Source organism: Heloderma suspectum, chromosome 16 (assembly GCF_057233095.1).
Source record: "Heloderma suspectum isolate Gila_16-S chromosome 16, 16-S_ref, whole genome shotgun sequence".
NCBI classification, from domain to species: Eukaryota; Metazoa; Chordata; class Lepidosauria; order Squamata; family Helodermatidae; genus Heloderma; species Heloderma suspectum.
Window position 1 is genome coordinate 21,954,207 of NC_139473.1, and position 24,060 is coordinate 21,978,266.

Genomic DNA, 24,060 nt, shown 5'->3' on the forward strand with positions numbered 1-24,060 from the left:
TAAAGTAGGAAGTCAAGAAATCACCAGGATAACAGGCAAGCATGGCCTTGGTGTAGAAAATGAAGCAGGACAAAGGCTAATAGAGTTTTGCCAAGAGAACATGCTGATCATAGCAAACACTCTTTCCCAACAGCACAAGAGGCGACTCTACACATGGACATCACCAGATGGTCAATATCGAAATCAGATTGATTATGTACTTTGCAGCCAAAGATGGAAGCTCTATACAGTCAGTAAAAAGAAGACCTGGAGCTGACTGTGGCTCAGATCATGAGCTTCTTCTTGCAAAATTTCAGCTTAAATTGAAGAACGTAGGGAAAACACTAAACCAAGCAGGTATGACCTAAACCATATCCCTTATGAATATACAGTGGAGGTGAGGAATAGATTTCAGGGATTAGACCTGATAGACAGAGTGCCTGAGGAACTATGGACGGAGGTCCGTAACCTTGTTCAGGACGCAGCAACTCAATCCATCCCAAAGAAAAAGAAATGCGAGAAAGCAAAGTGGCGGTCTGATGAGGCTTTACAAGTAGCTGAGGAAAGAAGGGAAGCGAAAAGCAAGGGAGAAAGGGGAAGATATATCCAACTGAATGCAGAGTTCCAGAGAATAGCAAGGAGGGACAAGAAGGCCTTCTTAAATGAACAATGCAAAGAAATCGAGGAAAACAACAGAATGGGAAAGACTAGAGATCTCTTCAAGAAAATCGGAGATCTCAAGGGAACGTTGTGTGCAAAGACGGGCATGATAAAGGACAAAGAAGGCAGGGACCTAACAGAAGGAGATGAGATTAAGAAGAGGTGGAAAGAATACACAGAAGAACTATACAGGAAAGATCTGAATGTCCCTGATAGCCATGATACTGAGGTCACTGAACCTGAGCCAGACATCCTAGAGAGTGAAGTCAGGTGGGCCTTAGGAAGCATTACTAACAACAAAGCTAGCGGAGATGACAGTATTCCAGCTGAGCTATTTAAGATCCTAAAAGATGGTGCTGTTAAAGTGCTGCACTCAATATGCCAACAAATTTGGAACACTCAACAGTGGCCACAAGACTGGAAAAGGTCAGTTTACATTCCAATTCCAAAGAAGGGCAATGCCAAAGAGTGTTCCAACTACGTACAATTGCGCTCATTTCACATGCCAGCAAGGTGATGCTCAAAATCCTACAAGCTAGGATTCAGCAGCATGTGAACTGAGAAATACCAGAAGTACAAGCTGGGTTTCGAAGAGACAGAGGAACTAGAGATCAAATCGCCAACATTCGCTGGATCATGGAGAAAGCAAGATAATTCCAGGAAAATGTCTATTTCTGCTTCATTGACTACGTTAAAGCCTTTGATTGTGTGGATCACAACAAACTCTGGCAAATTCTGAAAGAGATGGGGGTACCAGACCACCTCACCTGTCGCCTGAAAAACCTGTACGAGGGTCAAGAAGCAACAGTAAGAACCGGACATGGAACAACTGATTGGTTCCAAATTGGGAAAGGAGTACGACAAGGCTGTATATTGTCGCCCTGCTTATTTAATTTATATGCAGAGTACATCATGAGAAACGCCGGGTTGGATGAATCACAGGTCGGAATTAAGATTGCCGGGAGAATTATCAACAACCTCAGATACGCAGACGATACCACCCTAATGGCAGAAAGCGAAGAGGATCTCAAGAGCCTCTTGTTGAGGGTGAAAGAGGAGAGTGCAAAAGCTGGTTTGAAACTCAACATTAAAAAAACTAAGATCATGGCATCTGGCCCCATCACTTCCTGGCATAGAGAAGGGGAAGAAATGGAAGCAGTGACAGATTTTATTTTCTTGGGCTCCAAGATCACCGCAGACGGTGACTGTAGCCATGAAATTAAAAGACGCTTGCTCCTTGGGAGGAAAGCTATGGCAAACCTAGACAGCATAGTAAGAAGCAGAGACGTCACCTTGCCGACAAAGGTCCGCATAATCAAAGCTATGGTTTTCCCAGTAGCAACGTATGGCTGTGAGAGCTGGACTATAAGGAAGGCTGAGCGTCGAAGAATTGATGCTTTCGAACTGTGGTGCTGGAGAAGACTCTTACGAGTCCCCTGGACTGCAAGGAAGTCCAATCAGTCAATCCTAAAGGAAATCAACCCTGAGTGCTCATTGGAAGGACAGATACTGAAGCTGAAGCTCAAATATTCTGGCCACCTAATGCGAAGAGAAAACTCCCTGGAAAGGCCCTTATGCTGGGAAAGATTGAAGGTAAAAGGAGAAGGGGACGGCAGAGGATGAGATGGCTAGATAGCATCACCAATGCAATGGATATGGACTTGAGCACGCTCCGGGAGAGAGCGCAGGACAGGAAGGCCTGGCGTGCTATGGTCCGTGGGGTCACGAAGAGTCGGACACGACTGAACGACTGAACAACAACAACAAGGGCAAGATCAAGAGCTGATTTTGGGTTTGGGTTTTTCCCCAGAATAGGTGACCCAATCACCAGTTTGAAGAAAAGAACCAGCAGGAAGGAAAAGGTTAAAGATATGGCCAGGGCTAAGAGACGTCTAAACGCAAGAGGTGGGAAGAGGAAAAATGGGAATTGGATCTAGAGCACAAGTAGAGGGCGGAGAGGAATGAATCAAAACAGCAATGCCAGATTCAGCGACAGCAGCAGGAAAATGAGGGAAGATGGGAAGATGATAAAGGAAACACTGCAATGGTTTAGCAACAGTGTGAACTGAATTTCATCACGTCAGAAGTGAAAGAACCAAGGACGGAAATTCCAAAGAAAAGGGCTAATGTGGGAGCAACCTATGAAACAAAAACAGCGTGAAGAGGAACATGTCCAAAGCAGAGAACCAAGGATTGCCAAGGAATACTCTGAAGAGTGAATCATAGAAGATTTTTTTTCTGCCAAGAGCAAAAGAATAGGAAGGGGGTGGGATACCAACCTTCTTGCCCAAAATGTATCATGAAGAAAATCAGGATGGGAATGAGATTTGTGGGGCCCAGGAATGAAAGCAAAAACATATCTTAAACTGGGGGTTACCCAAGGTTGAGATGAAGGAATGTGGAGAGCCCCAAGAGGTAACTGGGGCAAAGATATCCAGTGTAGGATGAAGCAGAACCAACAGACTACGGATGTAATCCTATGCATCTTTAGACAAAAAAAAGTCCTACAATTCCCAGCATGCCCCAGGTAGCCATGCCGGGAGTTGTAGGACTTTCTTCTGTCTAAACATGCATAGGATTGTAGGACTTTTTCCTATCTAAACATGCATAGGCTGACACCCTAAATGGGTCAGCACTGTTATTCGTGATAGTGACATCTGAGGGAGAGGAAAGGTCAAGAGGCTCCTGACTCACCCAAGCTGGCATCTCCTTCACCTCGATCTTCACATGGGCTTCCCGGTTATTGTTCACAACCCCCATCAGGAGCTCAGCATCGTGGCCCCAGATCAGAACAACAGGCTGGCTGAGCCCACGGGGCTTCCTCAACTGTTGAGAGACAAGTACAGTCGTAAGATGCTCTACAGCAACGGTGGGGAACCTCAGGACTGCAGGCCAAATCCAGCCCTCCAGGTTTCCCCTGACACCACCCACTTTTCCTTAACTACCAATCATTTGGTGGTTTCCCGGCTTTTGTGCAGTTTCCCCCCCACCCCATTCTAAAAGGTTGAAATGCCTCTGCCAAGGCTTAGTTACTGGAAGTAAGCGCTCTAAGCTACAATATGCTGGCATTTTGGTATTTTAAAATTGTCTGTCTTGCTCTTCAGCCCCCCATGGGATCACAGCACCAAAAGCATTAATCCTCACAAAACACATTGATTTATGACAACACCTACAACCAACATGAACATCCAGTCTCCCAGATCATACAACCATCAATAATAGCAAGGCCATACAGTTATAAAAAGAGCTGGAACACGTTATCTGGATCAGCCTATTCCAAACATGATAACCAACCCTCCCGCTGGAAATGTGAACTGACTGAGCCTCTCGGGACACTTTCACCAGGAGGTGCCCATGCCCACAAGGTTGGTACCTCGGTTTATGTGCACTGGAAGATGACTGTCCAGACCAGACATTTCAATGAGTTCAAAATACAGCAGCCTGGCTGTTGACTGAGGTAAGGAGAAGGTACAGAGTCTCACCACTAGCAACTCTTCACTGGTTGCCAGTTTGTTTCCAGGCACAATTTAGAGCAGCCTTCTCCACAGCTCTCAGCTGGGAAGAGGCGTGCATGTGAGGGTTCATCCCTGTCTGTCAGAGACACTTGGTAAGCAGTGAGAAGTCCCCCAGTTTTCCAAATGTCTCTGAGAGACTTTAAGAATGTCTCCCGAGCATGGTTAAAAATGCACTTGCCAGGTTAAAAGATGCACTCGCTAATGGTGAGCTGGTGCATTTGTGGATCTATGGCTGCAAGCCACCTTGAGGGTCATGCAGTCAAGAGGCAGGGAAGGCAGGCAGGCAAACTTCGCTCCTCATGGATCCCAGTTTTGCCTCTGAATTGTAAAGGAATACAAAGCAAGCCCTCGTGGAACTGGAATGCAGCAGACAGGTTCCCAGGGACCCCTGAGCACCAGCCCCTTTTGCTCCAGAAACTGAGAAGGTCCTGTTCCCTTCATGTCTCAGAGTTTCATTATGGCACAATGCCAGGCCTGCCCATTAGGCAAAGTGAGGTGGCCTGCCTCAGGTGGAAGAATCTGGGAACTGCCATGAAAGGGCAGCAAACTGTCAGTGGTTTAATTCATTATTATTATATTTTGTGTGTCTGGGGGTGGGGAACCAGCAGGTGGGTGGGGGTGAATATGGATTTTCTGCTTCAAGCAGCCACTGAAAACTTTTGAGCGAGGCCCATCTTCTACAATGAACTTCTGCAGACCTGCCCACCACCTTTTCCTGAACTGCACTGCTGATGGAGGTGGAAGAAGGATCATCAGAAAGCCAAGCACGACGGGAAGTTAATAAGGCTATGCTTGGAAAACCAGCAACCTTTCATTGCAAAGAAATGCTCCTTCCCACTAGGAGCTGCCTTGTATAACAGCACTGCTTCCCCCTGCTTAAGGGAACAATCCATTAATTTCTGGTCAGCAGTTCTTACCCCAGGAGTGGGGAACTTCCGGTCCAGGGGCCAATTCCAGATGGCCTCACCCACTTTCCCCAACCACAGATCTTTAGGTGGTTTCTTGGCTTTCGTACAGTTTTCCCCCTTATTCCAAAAGGTTGAAATGCCCCTCCCAAGGCCGAGTGACTGGCAGTAAGAGCTTTCAGCCAACTTAGGCTGGTATTTTGGCCCCACCCCTTTTGCCTTTGGCCCCACCCACCCCTGGAATGCAGTCCCCAAGAGCTTCTCTGAAATTGAATTTGGATCTCAGGCTGAAAGGGGTCCCCCACCCCATCTTACACCATTGCTTTACTCTTCTCATACCTGGTTGCATGCCTAGCAACCAAAGGAGGAGGGCAAAGATGATCATGGCTATGAAGTCTGGAAGCAAAAGGCCAAGAAGGAAGGTGGACATGCCAAGGTGAGCAGCCACCTGGACAGCTACTCTCTGGAAACCCCAACTGGGGAGCAGTGCAGAATTGGTGATGGAGGGAGGGAGCGGGCTGGGCCAAACCAGTTCAGATGAGATGCTGGATGTGGTACTTGCCAACACCATTTTCAGCTACATTTTTTATGGTTGCACCCTCTGCCTCCCAGGAAGAACATCACTGCAAGGGATAGACCAAACTGGCTCAATACATTCACCAGAAATGTATTTGCTTTTTTTCTCCACCCTCCCCTTCCTTTTTCCTTCTATGTTGTGACTTTTATATCATAAGCCTCCCCGCCCCTTCACCAGGCATCTTACTGGTAAGCAAATAAAGGCTCTGAAGCACCAAAACGCAACGGGGGAAGAAAGTGTCAGCCCAATGAAATTTTTTTAAAAGCAAACCTGCCAAAATAGAGGAGGAACAACTCCCTGCCCCACCAGAGTCTCCTTACCTGGTCAGCCGCGCCCTGGTCATCTGTAATGTCAAAGAGGATGGCTCGAGCTCCCCTCTCCCCTGCCAGCTTGGCCTGCCCAAAGAAAGGAGAGTGCTTCAGAATGCTTATAGGGACAGTTGTGTCCTTTGGGCAGCCATGGCATCGTGGCCTCTGCATTCCCTCTCGCTCTTTGTCTCAACCTCAAGCTGCTAGTCCTCCTGAGGTTTCAAGGGCCCTGCTTGGAAGCTGGATGTTGGGCAAGATGAACCCTCGCTGCTCTGATTCAACAAGTAAGTTCTTTTGTTCTTCTGTTCTAATGGGTTTATTTAGTTAGTTATACATTTACAGAACACTATTCCAGTAAAAAGAGAAGAGTAAATAAAAAGGCTCAGAGTTGCTCAACAAAATCACAATTCAAAGAAATTGCAATGAAACAATGAAAAACGGTCTTCTCCCAGATGAGTCTGCCTGGGTTTTAAGACCTTCAGGGGAGGCCTGTCTTTGTATCACCGCCATGCGAGGCATGCTTGGTGGGGACACGAGGGAGGGCCTTCCTGGTGGCTGCTCCCACGCTCTGGAACTCCCGAGAAAGGCTTGGGTGGCCCTGACCCTGCTGTCCTCACACTGGCAGGCAAGGGCCTTTTTATTCAAGCAGGCTTTGGGCATGTAAGCTGGTCAGTTGCTGGAGTGGGTTCTATATCTTTTATTGTTGTGCTTTTCATTGATTTATTCTTAGGCTATGTTTTATTTAAGCTTTTGTTTTTAACCCATAGTTTATTGTTAGCTGCCTTGAGAACTATTTTTTCACAGTATATACAGTATTTTAAATATATATATAGACCTATATATATTTAAAATAAATAGTGCTACCTGATTTAAAACATTCAAAAGGACCACTTGCTGGAAACACACACACACACACACACACACCCAACTAGCGATGCCCACCCCAGAAGTGTTAAGCACTGCTAGACCCCATTTGTTTTAATGCAAGAGTTCAGTATGTGGCTTCCATTACCCTCTTAGTATCGTGGAGCCTTGGAAGCACTGGATCGTGTCTCAAGTGTGTGGGATTCCGGACTCTCACCCCGGTGAAATCTGGAGAAGTCCAGGATTCTTGGGGTCCCTGGATCTCAAGCAAAGCTAATCCAGGGCATTTAGGTGCCAAGGGCCCCAAAACATGGCACCCCTTTCCCACTGATTCACACCTGGCACAAATCCTTCTGGACACCAGCTGCAAGGAGCTGATGCGGTGCAAGACCATCATTTGTGCAAAACCCTTGTGCAGCCCCCACCCCAAATCATCTCATAGGTGGCTGTGCCAGAAACGTTCCACGTGGGTAACGCCCTGTGAGTTGGTCAGAGCAGCGCAGCTCCCGCTCGGCCGCCCTCTAATGCCATGGTGGGGAACCTTTTTTAGCCCAGGGGCTGTGCACCAGCAGTGGACGTGACCGTACGCTAAGGTGGATGGGGCCACCCTGCTGCTGGCATGCGGCCCTAATCTCATTGCCCAGACCCTTTTCGCCTTCTCTCACACACACGCTCACAAAATCGCCCCCCCCACACACGCTCACACAAAATCACCCACACCCCAAGTCACTTACAAAATCACACACCCACTCTCACACACAATCAAAATCACACACCCACTCTCACACACAATCACACACCCTCAAAATCACACACCCACTCTCCCATGCACAATCACACCCACATTTTTACAAAATCATACACCCACTCTCACACATACACAATTACACACACACACTCACACAAAACCATACACTCCCTCTCACGTACAATCACATTCACACCCCAAACCACTTACAAAATCACACACCCACTCCCTCACCCACAGTCGTTCACTCACACACAAAATCCTACACCCACTCTCAATCACACACCGATTCTCAGTCACACCCACCCTCACACACGCCCAGTCACATTCACGCAGAATCACCCGCGCGCGCACTCTTACATTCACACAAACGCACCCGCCCACGCGCACAAGAGCACTTGCTCTGTCTCGCGCGCAGCCACGCGCTCCCAGAAAAACCAAGCCCGCACAAAACCGCGCGCGCACGCCGCCGGCCGCGCGCCCCCGCGATCTCTCGCGCCCGCCCAGACCGCCCCGCCCCTCCGCCTCGGCCGTGCCCGCGGGGCGTTTGACCAGCGCGACCGCGGGCGGCGGGTCACAGCCCGGGGCGCCCTCCCCGCGGGCCCCGGCCCCCGCCCTGCGAGGCGGCTTTCCAAGGCCCTCCTCGCAGCAGGCCAGGCCAGGCGGGGGGCCGGGCGCGGCGCCGGGGAGGCGTCCGCAGCGCCGCGGGGCAGCCGGCTCGCGAGCGCCGGAGGGGAGCGGGGCGGCGGCCCGGCCGAGGCGGAGGGCCGCGGCGCCCCCGCGCCCGCCTCGCCCGGCGCCCCCCAGGCAGGGCCGAGCGGCGCGGCTCCCCACGTGCGAGCGCGGCCCCGCCGGAGGCGCCCCTTCCCCGCCCTGGGCCGCGCGGGGAGCGAGGCCGCCCTGCGCGCCTCCCCGCCGCGCCGCCCCGGGCGCCGCAGCCCGGGGCGGCCTGGGGCGCGGCGGCTTCGCGCGGGCAGCCCCGCGCCAGGCCGGGAAGCGCGGGCAGCCGGCGAGGCAGGGCTCCCGCCTCTCGCGGCGCCGGGCGCCTCCCCTCGGGCGCTGGCGAGGGTCTCTGCCCATGCGCAGAGGGCTGCGCCCCGCCCCGCCCCGGCGTAGCGCTGCGCCCTCGGGCTGGAGCCGAGCCGCCTGCGGCGGCCGGCGCGAGCGGGCGCTTCGCCTGCGCTCAGAGGCGGGGCGGGACGCGCACGCTTTGCCGCGGCCGCTGGCAAGGCGCGCTCTGCGGGTGCTGCAGGCAGGCGGTGCGCTCTGCACACGCTCGGGGGGCTGAAGCGGGGCGCTCCTTCACCACCGCGGAACTACCTGGCGCCGGGAAGACGGGGCGCGGTTGCGGGCCAGGAACGCTTTTTGCCAGGCAGCCCCAGGCCTTGGCAGCGGGTCACGCGAGCAGGCTCTTCCCAGCCACACGCGGGGGCCGCTGTTCCCCCTCCCTGCCTCGGGGAAACGCGACCCCGTGTGTGGAACCGCGTTCTTCGGAGATGGAGGGTCGTGGCGGCGGCAGCCTAGGCTCGCCGCAAGCTCCGTTCTCTGCGTGTGCACCCCGTAGGTCGCCAGGACAGCCCTGCCCACGCACTCTGCCCGGCTGGCCTTGTTTTGCATCCGCGGGTTGCCGCGGCGTGGTGTGTGCTTGGCCCGTTACCTGGGCCCGCTTATCACGGCCCCTCGAAGCAGTGGGTGGCTAGCCTGGTCAGACATGGGCAAGTCAAAAATGTCCGTGCAAGAAGAGGAGCACATCAGAAGGCCTCTTGCTGGCTCAGCCCAAAAGGTCCTTCTAGCCCAGTGGCCCGTTTCTAGCAAAGGGCAGCCCAACACTTAATGTTGCCTCCAAACAGGACCAGAGGGGTAACACCTCTACCCTGCTGTTCCGGCACATCCCGCCCCAAACGGGAACCCGTCCCCGCTTCTCCTGTCTCAGTCCTGCTCCCATTCCCATCCAGATCTTGCCCTTCCCAAGCAGACTGGGAGCCCCTGGGCTGGGGACTGTGGCTGGCAGAGTCAACGGTGGCCAGGTGGCCTACTTTACAGAGGACAGGCCTCCGTTTGAAGCCCTGTCTGGTCGTTGTCCTGTTTAAAAGACCACAGGAAAGGAAGGCTGCAGGGCCTTGGCGCTGGGCATCCACGGTAAGCCCCTGGACAGCAGACCAAGCTCACCTGGTCACAGCCTCCCCAGCTATGGTGCAAACAACTGCATTCCATTTTAAATTATAGACATCACCACACAGATTTAGGTCCTCTTTTTTGCTGATGTGTAAGTGACCACCCTCTTGGTATTGCTTCCGCATTCTTTATAGCCACCTTCCAGAAGCATCGGACTACAATTCCCATCATTCCTCAGCGAGCGATTGTGCAACGCTCTCTGCAGTGAGGCCCACCTGGCACCAACCTCAACATCTTTCCGGCACCAGGTTAAGACTTTACTCCCAGGCATTTGACAGCATAGGGTGGGGCTTTTTAACATCCGTGGTTGATCGGGTCTCGGTATCTTCTTGTTTCATTGTTTTTAGCTCTTTTTAAATGAAGTTGAATTTTTTTGCGCGTGAAAGGTCTTGTAATGTTTTATCGTGTTGTATTTTAGGGTTTTCATTTCCGGAAGACCTTTGGCTGTCGGGAGGTATAGAAACATAATAAGTCCAACTCCGCTGGAGAGTACCAGGTTGGGGAAGGCTGCTTTTGCAGTTCCTCACCCACCTCTGGCCAGGAAGATCTGAGATGGCCGATGATTCTGGCAGAGAAGCGGTTAACCCCCGCCCCCTTCGGAAGGAAGGAAGGAAGGAAGTCTGATGAGCAAAGTGCAGGGCTGGAACTCCGCGCTGCCTTTGATCTGGGCGTCCTTGGGGAGCGTGTGCAAGCAGGTATCCGCCAGCACCGCTCCGGCAGCCTGGCTGCGCAATTGCCAAGCCTGCCTCAAGCGGCAGGGTCAGAGGTCAGCGGCAGAGTTTCCCAGCTGTGGGATCAAAGGCTCCGCTGATCTCGGGCTCTGGGGTTGCCCTCCAAGGAGAAGAGCCGCCAGGTGCGGTTGGGAAATGAGAAGGCCTGGATTTGCTGCCACGCTGCCCTCGAGCCAGGAGCCTGGCCTTGCATTCTAGATGTCCCCAGGAGGGTGAATGGAGACTTCCCTGAAAGTCTCAGTGGTTTGATCTGGAATTTTAAATACATTATGTATGTAATGTATAAATACCCAAGCAGGATAGAGATATAGTCATTTGTCCTAAATTAGGGGTGCAGATCCTAAGGCCTAGGGGCTGAATCCAGCCCTCCAGGATTCCCCAGAAAGCCCTGCCCCCTTTCCCCCAACCACCAATCATTTCGGTGGTTTCCTGGCTTGTGTGCCATTTTTTTCCCATGCTAAAAGGTTGAAACGCTTCTCCTAAAGTTTAGTTTCTGGCAGTAAGAACTTCAAGCTAATATGCCTGGTATTGTGGGCCCTGCCTCCTTTTGCCTTTGGCCCTGCCCCTTTTGTCTTTGGTACTGCCCACCCCTGGAATCCGGCCCCCGAGAGCTTCTCTGAAATGGAATTTGGCCCTCGGGCTGATAAAGGTTCACACACACACACACACACACACACACCCTTCAGCTGTTGGGCAGTATAAATAAATTCCTCAAAGAGAATGGGAAGGGCAAAAAATATTCAGGTCCCCAAAAGATGCACATCTTTTTGCACGTCTCCTGCAACATCCGTTCGCACAACCTTTGATCTGAGCCAGAATTGTCACGGCTCCGGCAGGCATGTGCGTTTCTGAGGGATGGGCTCAGAAGGCCACGCAACTCCCGTGTTTAAGCAACAAGGAGGGCGCAAATGTGTGCCGCTTGTTCCCTTCCTGAACGCTGGATTTGAAGAAGGTGTTTCAAATGGGTGCGAACGTTCAGTTTAACCGGAGATGGGCTCGGCTGCTATTCTGGGCAGCCAGGGAGGACCAGGCAAAGGGCTGAAGTGCTGCACGGGCAGGGCAAGGACTGGCTTGCAAGACACAGGCTAGTGAGTGGTTTCCTTCGATCTACCCAGCTCAGCCCGTTGGTCTTGGCAGGAAATGGGGGAGGCAGCCCCTCTCTCCTCCTCACCCCCTCCTCAGAATGCTGTGCTCTCACTTTTTGCAGGTGCAAACTTTGAACTTTGCAAACAGTGACGGGTGATCAGCCCAGCCTTGGGGTGCGTATTCATGAACAGACCTGCTCCCCGGACACCCATCTCGTCCAAGAGATCCAGCATTCCCAGGGCATCACGCAGAACATTATGAAGAAGCGATTCCCTCAGTGGGGATAAAAATCACATCCCACCTCCCTCCACAAATCCGGAAGTGGAGCACTAAGCCGGGATTTTCGTGCCAACTCCGTCACTTTTCCCCAGGGTTTATCTGGAGGAAATAGAGCAGCGGTACAGGATCTCTGACCTGTGGGCCATTTATGGCCCAAAAGCCCTCCCCATCTGGCCCACCAAGGCCAGGTGACGCTCAGCCCTTGCTCTTCCTCATGGGAAAGGAGCAATGCCAGGTTCCGCAGAGCAGTAGCAAGGAAGGAGACCTTGCATAATCTCCACTGTAGCTGCTTAGCTCACTGGGAAACAGTTGAATGGGGGTACGGAGGCTGCTCTTTCCTCCTTAGCTGTTTCCCACACTGGCATGTGTGAATGTGAGTGAATGGCCATAGCCCCGCCCGCTTTGGGTGTGAACACATCCTCTGAGAGCTTAATTGCCAATATAATCATTTGAGAACCTGGCCAGGACATTTCCGAAGTGGAAGGAAAGGAGCTTGGCAGGTCTGCCGTGATTGTTCCGTACACGTACCTTGTTGGCCAGCGACAGGCATGGGTTGAGATCTCGCTCTGGCCGTTCCAGTTTGACGATGGAGACAAATCCTGGGACTGTGTGTTCATCTTCACTGGTATTACACAAAGACAGGGGGTGGAACTGTGGAGAGAAAGGAAGGGGAGTGGCTGCTGAGATGCAAGAGAGAAATTTGCATCGCCACAGTCCGTTAAGGTGGACTGTGCTGCAATGCTTTATGCACAACGAAATATTCAAGGTGCAGGGCTTCTGCTGGAGCTTTGTCAGTTTCAGGCAAATGCCTGTTGTGGTTTGATTACGCACTGGGCTCCTTGTTCACAGAATCATAGAATAGTAGGGTTGGAAGGGGCCTACAAGGCCATCAAGTCCAACCCCCTGCTCAATGCAGGAATCCAAGTCACAGCATCCCTGACAAGTGGCTGTCCAGCCTCATCTTAAATGCCTCCAGTGTGGGAGAGCCCACCGCCTCCCCAGGGATTTGGTTCCATTGTCTTATTGATCTAAAGGCAGGAAGTTTCTCCTGATGTTCAGCCGGAATCTGGCTTCCTGTCACTTGAGCCCATTATTCCGTGTCCTGCATTCTGGGGTGATCAAGAAGAGATCCTGGCCTTCCTCTCTGGGACAACCTTTCAAGTACTCAAGTCTGTATCTAACCCTCACCTTCTTGGACACAGACTTCATGAAAATGTCAGAAGGTCTCACTGGATCACCCCAAAGGTCCATCTGGTGATAGATTCTAGCAACCTTCTGGAAGCTGCTGCTAGGACAAAACTGACAGGGTGGTTCTACAACAGGAGTTGGCCACTAATGGCCCGCCAGATTTTCAGCCTACAACTCCCATCATCCCTCACCATTGGCTATGTTGGCTAGGGCTCATGGAAGTTGTAGGTCAAAACATCTGGAGAGCCACCACTTGCCCACCTCGCGCTGCTTGTCAGGTTGCTTTGGGGCCCAACTGAAGGCAGTTTGCCAAAGTTCACTGGACAGAGCTTTGCGTGATCTAGCCGCTTGCGAGGGCTCTGTTCAGATACCTTGCACGGGAGGAGCTGTTCAGCAAAATCAGTTCAGGTGTTCAGGAGCAGCTGTCTCCTATTTACGGTGGAACATTTGCAGTGACGGAAAAGAGGGAATTCCTAAATGCTCCAGTTCTGGAAGCAAAACAAAGCACAAACCCACAGGCAGGTGTTTCTTTGCATGCAGAGTGTCCTGATGGACATCAAAAGCCTGAGAGCAAAAGAGAATACAGCGTGGTGTAGTGGCGAGAGCGTTGGACTGGGAGCTGTGAGATCCGGGTTCTAGTCCCCACTCAGCCATGGAAGCTCACAGGTGACTTTGGGCCAGTCACAGACTCTCGGCCCAGCCCACCTCACAGGGTTGTTGTTGTGAGGCTAAAATGGAGAGGAGGAGGATTATGTGTGCCGCCTTGGGTTCCTTAAAGAGGAAAAAAGGCAGGATATAAATGTGATAAATAATAACTTTGTTCCCGTTCACAAGAATGTTCTTCCTGTCACCTCAATGGGATCCATATCACAGCAATCATTTGCAAGTCTGCTTCATGGAAGAGGATGGCCACAACTCCTTCACCCTCGCTAGCACAGAGGTGGTTTTCATCCGGCATGGCACTTCCGGCAAGTTAATCCTAAATACCCATCAGTGACATACCGGCCCTTGCCCTGTGGCTGCCAAAGGGAGGCAGAAGGATTGCTTGGCCCCAGACCAAGCCTGGCTGGGGGTGTCCCCCCACCCCCCTGCTGCATCAAACGTGCCAACTGCTCACTCAGCCACTGTCACTGCCAAATGGTGCTGGTTATTTGTGCGCCATGGACAACGGAGTGCAACTGTAATAGTTAGAAATCGCGCCCTCTATTTTTTAGGTAGGAGGGAGCGTGAAACGTTCAGTATTTATGTTATCTGAGCCTTATGGATGGGATTAATAAAAGGAAATTCTTCTATCAAGCAGTTAATCAGTTCTCTCTTCACTTTGGTATCTTAAACAAAAACATTGTTTGTAGCCCTTTCGTATGATGGAGGGCAACAAAACCAAAACTAGTGATTGATTTGAGATTGGGGGGGGGGGATGTGGGGAAAAGGGCCCTGGTCAGTCGGCCCCAAGCCATGTGTGGGGTCTGCCAGTCAAGGGAAAGTTTTGTGGCTGACACCTGAAAAGGATGGCCACCTGCGCTCCATCTGCTGCAGTGGGCTGGGCTGTCTGTTAGACCAAAGGTGAGCTCACACCTGCTGCCAGCCCTTGGCAAAGGATCAAGGGATATCTCTAGTACAGGCCTGATAGCATCTCTCCTAACCCCCCCAGCCCCATGCTGGTTAAGGGAAAGCCAGAGCTGTCCTTATACTGAACAGCTCCTCTGCAAAGGGCTGACAGCAAATGTGGCGGAACCAAGGTGGGGTGGGGTTCTGCTTTGCATCATATATGAACCCCTACTCCAGCCAGCAAGGTAATAAGCATTTGATAAGACTCATAACTGTAGATATAGATGCATGCACACAATTTTAGGGCAAGTTTCTAGAGTTAGTCTCCTGGATTCAAACTCCTTCCCCGACTGAGGAGAGGGACACATCTGACATGTAATCAGTGGTGTAATTCAGTCCCTTTCAGCTCTGGACCAAATGGTCCCTTCCCCGGACCTCTGCCCCTTTCCTCTGGTCATGTGTGCGGCTCCAGCTGGTAACGGGGACTAGTTCACTCACTTCCAAGCAGGGTAAGCCCGCCCTGCTAAACTAGGCACTAGACTTTTCTGGTGTGTGCCTTGAAGGAAAAGGACAAGCATCCCCTTAGCTTCTAGTCTGGGGGAAGACCCGTTAGACCCAGTAAGGCAGCTGTTCCCAAGCTGGGGCCTTCCAGATGTGTCGGACGCCAATTCCCAGCACCCCCGCCAGCTGGGCAGCTGGGAGGTGTAGTTCAACGCTTCTGGAGGGCCCCAGGTTGGGGAAGGCTGTGTTAGAGGGATACTGTGTACACTGAGGGCACTTGTGTTGAATGACAACAGTAGGGCTCCATGACTGAGCGTGGGTGCTGGAGCCCAGGCCGGTGCCCACCCAGGCCCTTGTGGAAGGGAGAGGCAGGCGATCTTCTCTCCCCACACGCGCGCACACCGCCAGCCACTCTTGCTCGCCTCCCTGGACCTCAGCCAGGTGCAGAACAAAAGGGGACCTCCTGATGCGGTTCCTCGTTCCGGCACGGCAGGCTTGAAGGTCAGCTCTCGAGCACCGCTGGGCTGGGCCCGGTTGAGCCGGGCCTGTCTGTGCACCACCATGCGCCTTCGCTGCAGGCCTTGGGCTCCGACTGCAGCCGCCGCGGTGAACGGGCTGCCGAGCTCCCCGAGGAGCGGGAAGATGAGAAAAGCAGAACTACCACAAAATGAAAGAGGCCAGGCTGCTAAAGCTGTAACGGATGGTCTCCACAATCCCGTTTGAGCTGTTTGCAGACCGAGTTAACGATTGCAGGCAATGTGTGTCTTGGCCGCCTGCCCGAATTCTTACCCGCCCCGTCAGATATTATTAAACAACCCTCCGATGCTTGCCTGGAGTCCTTCCAACACGCTTCAGAGAGATGCCGACATCGAGGGCGGGCCCCTCAGCTGGCACTCTCGCTCCCAGGCCCACACTGGAGGCCCAGGCCCAGGCCCAGCCCTGGGAGGGAGTCCGGCTTGGCCCGCCGGGTGAGACCCAGCGGTTCGTTGCCAGCTCCCCGGCGAGAGGGGGGCCCTGGCTGCCAAGAGGTCACGGCACCAGCCGCTGGCCCACGCGTCGGGCTAGGAGCTGCAAGACCCGGGTGCAGATCCGGGCTCCGTTCCTCAACTGGGGCCCTAGTGCCCGCGCTGCCTCCGTGTTTCCGAGGCCCGTGGGCAAGAGGCCCTCCGCGGGACCCTCCCTCAGGGCGTCTGCCTCCCTGCTGCTCCTCTTCCTCACTGTTGCTCCCGCTTGCTTGCTGGACAGCAGAGAGCAGGTGAGCCGGTTGGCCGTGGCGCCTGCTGGAGCAACCAGCCGCCTCCTCGCCACCACTGTTGTCCAGGCCAGAGCGAGCAGGAGGAGAACAAGCGGGTCGCAATGGTGAAGAGGAGGAGCAACTCCCGGGGGTCTCATGGCAGTGGGGGGTGGGCCCTCGGCCGGCGCGCAACCATGCCTACCCTTGGCGCGGCCCTTAGCAGCAGAGCTGCTAATAAATTATTAGAGAGGGCCACCACGGTGGAGTGCTTAGCGCAGCCTTCTGCAAGTGGGCGCCTTCCAGACGTCTTGGACAGCAACTCCCATACTCCCCAGCCAACATGGCCAATGGCCACGTTGGCCAGGATGGCCTGGAAAGCACCCGTTCGGAGAAGACTGAGTTGGAAAATGCAAGACCAGGGAGACTTCAGTTCAAATCCCCACTCAGCTACGGCAATTCACTGGGCGACTTTGGGCAAGACACCTGCCCACAGGGTTGTGGGGAGACGCCCTCTGAGCTCCCTTGAGGAAGGGCGAGATGATGACAAGGTAGTAAATTCCTGTGTCCATGCGCCCCTCAGCTGTTGACAGCATTTTGCCCATGTGGTCTCGGTAATCCTCCCCACAGCACCGAAAGGCTGGCTGGCTGGCATGCTTATCCCCATTTCACAGATGGACAAGGCCGAGGCTGGGAGAATAGAGGCTTTCCTCAAGGCCATCCAGCCGAGGGCTGAGGTGAGAGAGAAACGTGGGTGTCGCCACTCACGGCTCCCACTTTTCTTCTGTGTGAATTCTGTGCCAGCTCCAAGGACTGTTTCTGTCTCCGCTGTAGGATCCGGCTTCCAGTACCAGGCCCAAGTCCCAGAAGGTGCAAAGCAAACGAGAGAGGGAGAGAGACAGAGATGGAAAAAGCCTTTGAGCATGTGCAGAATGCCTTTCCCTCAACACCGAATGGCCACGTGGCCACAATGAACCTCCGTACAGCTGGACATTCCATTAAATGCTAAGAAGAGACCAGGAGCCCACCTCGGAGCCCCAAGGCAGGGCTGGTGGCAGGTGAAGGAAGAGCCATCCAGATGTTCGCAGAGGCACTCTGGCCCCTCTTTCTCTCTTTGTCATCACCACTTCCAGAAGCTGAGCGCTCAGACAGGAAAGAGAGTGCATGCCGGCCCAAATTACGCCAATTCTGGTCACCTTAGGATGCCCTGACTGGTTGCACTGCCTCATCTGAACGAGGCACTCTGTCCGGTTCTCTGTATTTTGCCTCCTGCAGAAATTTCAAAGCCATTTTTTCATGTGCTCATACCTGCTCCGAAGTCGCCATCAGAAGAACTTAGGAAGAGCCATTCTGAATCAGACCAAAGGCTCATTTAGTCATGAACACGAAGGTCCCACAGACGCCCAACCTGCTGTCAGGATCAAGCCGTGGTGCGACAACAGGGACGTAACCAGCACACAGGAACATCCCTATTTTGTGGGGTGCCCTGACAGCAGACGGGAAGCTATGCCCAGGACCTCATCGATTAATCTCGCAGAGGATGTGTGGCAGGATTCGACGTGCCCTTGGCAACGTTATCAGGAACCCGCTCGGACTGTGTGCCATGCCACTGGTGATCCTAGCAACCGGATCATAAACCTCTTGTTGTTACTGGCTCTTATGGCTTATTTCAATAAAGTGCCTGCAGTGCACAGCAAAGGATGCGTGTGGCTGGTGCAGGGGGAGCCTGGCTCAGGTGGGCAAGGGAGGGGTGTCTTTGTCGAAGCGCGAGCTTGAAGCCCTGGGCAGGTGCGCTGTGCAGAGCCGATGTGTTCTCGCCGGAGACCCTGGGAGCCGGCTGCTGACAGGCCTCCGTCTCCTGCTCACTACGTCGGTCGCCGCCATCGCCGTGGGCCATGCGCTCGCTCCGCCAGCTCCTCAGCTTGTTCAGACAGGCCTGCCCTGCTCTGAGAGGGAGGAATCTGGTTCTCACCCCCAGGGGCTTGCGAAGCAACTCGCCTGCACTTCAAAGGAGCTCTTTATTTTGCTTTGGTGATCACACCCTGCAAAAATTTCCCACCGACAAAAGGAATCGTTTTATAGGCAACGCATAGATTGGAATGTCTCTCCTCAAAGCCCTGATGGGAGGAAGGAAGGAGGGCTCAGCGGCGCACACACACCCAAGAGGAGCCCAGGAAAGGAGCTGTGGGCTTCACCATGAGAGGTGCCAGGCACAAGCTACCTGAGAACATCAGAAGAGCCCTGCTGGATCCAAACAAAGGCCCATCTCCCCATGTCCCACAATGGCGAACCAGATGCTTCTGGGAAGGCCACAAGCAGGATGAGAAGGACATGCACCTTCTTCCCCTTTTGTTTACCCCAGCAGGTGATATTGTGAGGTATGTTGCCCCTGAACATGGAGGTCCCGTATTGGCCAGTCTCGCAGGCAGCTCCCTCCCACCCATGGCTTTGTCTGAACCCCTTCTGAAGCTATCTATGCTGGCCACACTCTGTCAATCGCATCCTCTGCCTTGGAAATCCATGACTTCAGTTCGTCTGAACGGGTTCCAATGATCCGTCTTCTGCTTTGTTGTGTTTCAGAGACGAATTGAGGTGAACTGAGCCAAGTCCTCTTACTTGGTCAAAACCTGAGCCAAACAGCCTGCCATGTTTTCTGGACAGAAATCAACCCAACGGATGCGCCCCACAAAATACGGTGGCCATCTCCCATGGGTAAAGGGGCATGCTGGCGAAGCTGTGCACATCTGAGAGAAGTACCCCAGAATCCATTGCAGCATTGGAAAGGGTTTGTGGGGGGGGTCTTGGATGGGGTACAACTTGCTGCCCCCCTTTACAACCCCTGCAAATGCCGGACAACCAGTGGAGCACCTCGGGGAGCTCTTTTAGAGTTCCGACTGGTTTGGACCGAAACCTGGATTCATGGCCCCACTGACATCGGAGCCACCAGACTCCACTGCGAACAAGAGATCCCCTTGGGCTCTATGCTGCAGATGGTTCTGGAGCTAGAACGCTCTGACTGGCTGCCTATCCCTAGTTCTGGGTGTCCGAAGAGCCGGACGTTGCACTGTAAGTGCTGCCTATTGAGCAGTTCCCCAGCCTGGTGTGCCCTCCAGATGTTTTGGGCTTCAACTCCCAGTAGCCCGAGCCAGCATGGCCGATGGTCAGGGTCTAAGTCAAAGAGAACTCCACACGTTGGTGTCAGCGTGGGGTATGACCCATGACCAGTGTTGCCATCCAACCACACAACGTAATATAGGCTCCTTCCCTTCCGCTGCTTGCCTTGTTCGTTCAGCAGTCATTTTACAGGAGGAGAACTGAGGCAGTGGGAGCAGAGCCTGCCGTCAGGTCAGTCGCCAGGGTCAGTCCACGGCAGGCGATGGGCTTCAAGCCACAGTTCTCTCTGCCCTGCGAAATGCCTCAGCTGCAAGATGGACAACGAACAGCCGCACCTGCTTCCTCGAGGCCAGTGCTGGCTCCAGGCTGCGGGGCCCTTGGGCAAGATGCCCTCCGAGGCCCCCCCCCAAGCAGTCCGCCTTCTCACCACCATGGTCACCAGGTACGCTTCCTCCTCCTCTTTCTCATCGTCGCCATCGCTTCCTTGCCCGGCAGGCAGAGATCCAGGGAGCCAGGCGGCCGCAGCATCTCCTGCTCCTCCTCCTCACCACCTCTGTTGTCTGGGCCGGAGCGAGAGGCAGCCGGGGAACAAGCAAGTTGCAAGGGCGAAAATGAGGGGCGAGTTCGGGGGGCTCCTGTCTGTGGGCCCCTGCTGGTGCCCAACCAGGCCAACCCTTGGTGCAGCCCTGCCTGCGGGTGTTGACACGTTCGTGTCCCACGTTCGTCACTGAAGTGCAAGGGACGTGAACAAATGAATCAATGTTCATTGATTCCACGTATGGTATGGTATACTACTATATAATACTATACTATATAATACTGCTACTATATAATACTGTATGGTATTAGGCTGCCACGGACCTAATACCATACAGAAAGAACTTTCATACTTTCATCCCCTCAGCTCAAATGTCCCCTTTTCCAGTGGAGGGGATCAGTTCCATATTTTGCCGCCATTGCATAGCCTGGGCCAGCCCTCCTTTGTCAGCCAGCCTTGCCCCACAGGCTTTTTGTGAGATTTTTTTTAAAGGCTAACCTCATCTCCACTACCCTGAGCTCATTGGAGGGACAGCCAGGTATAAATGCATGAAATTACACTGGGGGATGATGAGAGTTATAGTCCAACCCATCTGGAGGTCCCCTGGTTGGTTGGTTTGTTTGTTTCATTTCTCTATCGCCCAATAGCCAAAGCTCTCTGGGGAAGGTTGTCCTATGTTCTAGGGTCAGTTGGAACATCTGAGGGGTAGGCATGGCATGCCGACACCTCTGCTCCTCTGGGATCTCTTGCGTCTGCCACTGGGAGCCAAAACTGCAAGAGCCATGGCAGCAGCAGCAGCTCAAGTGAGGAAGCCCCACCCTGTCGGGGGCTAGCATCTTGTGGCTGCAGCAGCCACGTACTCTGATCTCTGCTGTGGCCCAGAAACTCAGAAGGAAAGTAGTGGCTGGCACATCTGAAATTTAGGGTCGGGGGGAACACACTTTTGCTCTTCCCTAATCACTCTTTGTCTGTTTTGTTGTACTTGAAACATCTCTTTGTAAGCTGCCTTCAGATCATCAGTTAATTGGTTGGGTATAAATATTCCAAAGAAATAAATGAATGAATAAACTGTCATCTGACAATAGCTATTCCATCAGGCTGCAGCTTGGCTGAGACACCGGCTCCTTTTGGCTCCCCTCTCCTTGAACTGTTTCCACTTCCATTTACAAGGACTTTCTGTAACTTCAAGAACTAGTTCAGGGGTGGGCAACTTATGGCCCTTCAGATGTTTTGGCCTACAACTCCCATCTGCCCTAGTCAGCAGAGCCAGTGATGACAGATCATGGCAGTAGTGGGGCAAAACATCTGGAGGTCTGCAAGTTACCCACCCCTGAACTAGTGCCTGAGTTTGCTTTCTCCCTCCTCCCTCCCCATCTGTTTTCCTTTTGAGTCATGTCTTTTTTCTTAGACTGTAAGCCGGAGGGGGCAGGGGCTGCCTAATTACTGATCTTTGTAAGCCTCTCTGCAAGCTCTTTCAGCTGAAGAGCTGAGTAAACACACACACACACACACACATGCTTTGCAGAAATAAATAAGGGTGAAGTTATTATGAGAGAGGGAGAAAAACATCTCTCTCCACTTTCTCTGCACTCTGGGTAATTTTTTAAGGATGCGATCCTATGCATGTTTAGACAGAAAAATGTCTAAACATGCACAGGATTGTGCCCTAAACCTTTCAGTCTTTAGAAACAAACAAACTAAAAAGCCCTACACTCTGCGGCTCTGATCTCCTGATTATTTTGCTTGCTGGGTTTTTTGTACCTGTGCAAGCACAGTATAACTACAGCGGTTTACAAGTGGGGCATTTGTCTCAGCTTGGCTTACGTGCTTAGGACTACTCCCGCCTGATCCTGGTCCTCTTTACTAGGAGCTGAGATCCATCAAACGCAGTGGAGCTTACTCCCAAGCAAGTGTGCACAAGATTGCGGCCCCAGGAATGGACCTAGACATCCCACCCTGCTTTCCCTCCAGTTGTCTTAACAATGTTCACTTCCTTGCTGATCTTGCGATCCCAAACATGTTCCTTGTTTGGAGGCACCTCTAGGTACTTCAAAAGAAGTTGGAAATCTAACACGGAGTCCCTGCGCCAGTTTTTAAAGAAATAATTGTCAGGGGGAGATGGAAAAATGCAAAGAATATTGGTGCATGTCTGTTCATGTGCTTGCAGTGGTAGTGGCGGCACTCTCCTTTTAAAATTCGCTCTCCCCTGTCCTTATGCTGAAGATGCTTCTAAGAATCCTTCTCATCTGAGTTTCTCCCTAGGAGTCGAAGTTTCTAATCACCTGGGCTTGTTTCTAACGTGGAAGCGATGCCTGAGGATGCTTGAGGAACTCCCACTGCCCCATTTTTAATTCCCAAATTTTGTACCAAGTGCTACGCATGCACTGTCTGCTGCAGCATGCAGTTCCATTGTTGCACCTTAATACTGCACAAGCTGGGAAAGACACATGTGCGCATGGCGCAGATCAAAGGCCACCCAACGGCCATCTTGATGGGACAACAGCTACAGTTGCATCCAGGCACGCTTTGTGTGGCCCAGGAGGAGGAGTTGATGGTCAGTCTCAAAGACTCACATCAAGATCAATTTTTGGTAGTGTTTGACCGATGTGTGCTCGTGCCAGTAACATGGAGCGAGAGAAAGAGGCAAAGAAGCTGACGGAATGGAGCACTGTAGCAAGCAACATATGCTCTGGTTGAAGACTTCATTTTTTAATTCTTCGTAGCTAAACCGGAATTCTGGGAGAGGAGGGAGATGCAAGGAGACGTTGTTCTCCTTCCAGCACCAGGTGAAGACCTTCCTATTCTCCCAGTATTTTAGTGCCTTAATCTTTTAGCTCTGGTGTTTTAAATCTGTATTTTAAATCTCTGCATTGCTGCTAGGTTTTATTCTGGTTGTATTGTTATATTGTGGTTTTAAGCTTTTATATTTTATGTTGTTTTATGTTGCATTCTGTGGTTTTAATTCTTGTGAACTGCCCAGAGAGCTTTGGCTATTGGGCAGTATAGAAATTAAATAAACAAACAAACAAATAAATAAATAAATGGGAAACCTTATCACTTTCATGGAATAATGAAGGAAGAGAATGGGGATATTTACTGTCTTGGAAAAACTAAAATAATAATGTATTGCAACTCACATATACTGTGTGTGTGTGTGTGTGTGTGTGTGTGTGCGTGCACTTAGGGCTGCTTCCGGATGAGGCTCTGCTGGTGCCATTGCACTGCCTCATTCACAGAATTCTACAGTGGGTCCAGAGCACATTGTCTTCCACTTGTAATCCTCTTGTGTTTTTCCCACCGCTGCTTCTGTCTTTTCTTTTGCCGCAGAACAGCTCTTAAGGCAAAAAAGATGGAAGAGCTGCAGGAGGCCTTCTAAATGGCAGTACCAGGAGTCCTCCTTTGAGAATCACAGAATCGTAGAAGAGTAGGGCTGGAAGGGGCCTACAAGGCCATCGCATCCAACCCCCTGCTGAATGCAGGAATCCAAGTCAGAGCATCCCTGGCAGGTGGCTGTCCAGCCTCGTCTTGGATGCCTCCAGCGTGGGAGAGCCCACCGCCTCCCTGGGGAATTGGTTCCATTGTCGTATTGCTCCGACAGGACGTTTTTCCTGACGTCCAGCCGGAATCTGGCTCCCTGTAACTTCGCCCATTCTTCCGTGTCCTGCACTCTGGGATGATGGAGAAGAGATCCTGGCCTTCCTCTCTGCGACAGCCTTTCAAATCCTTGAAGAGTGCTGTCATGTCTCCCCTCAGTCTCCTCTTCTCAAGGCTAAACATGTCCAGTTCTTTCAGGCTCCCTTCATAGGGCTTTGTTTAGAGAAAACAACCCTGGTTTCGATGGAGTGGGAGGTGCATCCAGGGCTGACTGGAAAATCCACAGGGCAGAAAATGCACATGGCTCCCTCCTCTCTGCTGGATAATTTGATGGCATGTTCTGCACAAGGCCCATTGAAGCAAGTGGGAGTTTCCCATAGGTTGATTCCATTCTCTCTCAAAATTAGGAGGGCCCTTTGCTCCCACAACCCTTAGCGCAAAGGAGCTGGTCCAAAATTTCACATCTTTAATCTTGGGGTGCGTGGGGGGGAACCACTTTCTTTCTGCTTCCCCCATAAA

At 52.5% G+C, this 24,060-nt stretch overlaps 1 protein-coding gene across 1 annotated transcript in view; it reads right to left on the minus strand.

Annotated features, from left to right (window-relative positions):
• RNF43 (ring finger protein 43) overlaps window positions 1-24,060 on the minus strand; it is a 56,227-nt gene that overhangs the window by 17,874 nt on the left and 14,293 nt on the right. The window contains exons 2-4 of the mRNA XM_084822494.1: window positions 12,356-12,478; window positions 5,957-6,031; window positions 3,334-3,465 (exon numbers count right to left, since the gene is read on the minus strand). Coding sequence (XP_084678620.1) covers window positions 3,334-3,465; window positions 5,957-6,031; window positions 12,356-12,478 — 330 coding nt within the window. The remainder of the gene's footprint in view (window positions 1-3,333; window positions 3,466-5,956; window positions 6,032-12,355; window positions 12,479-24,060) is intronic.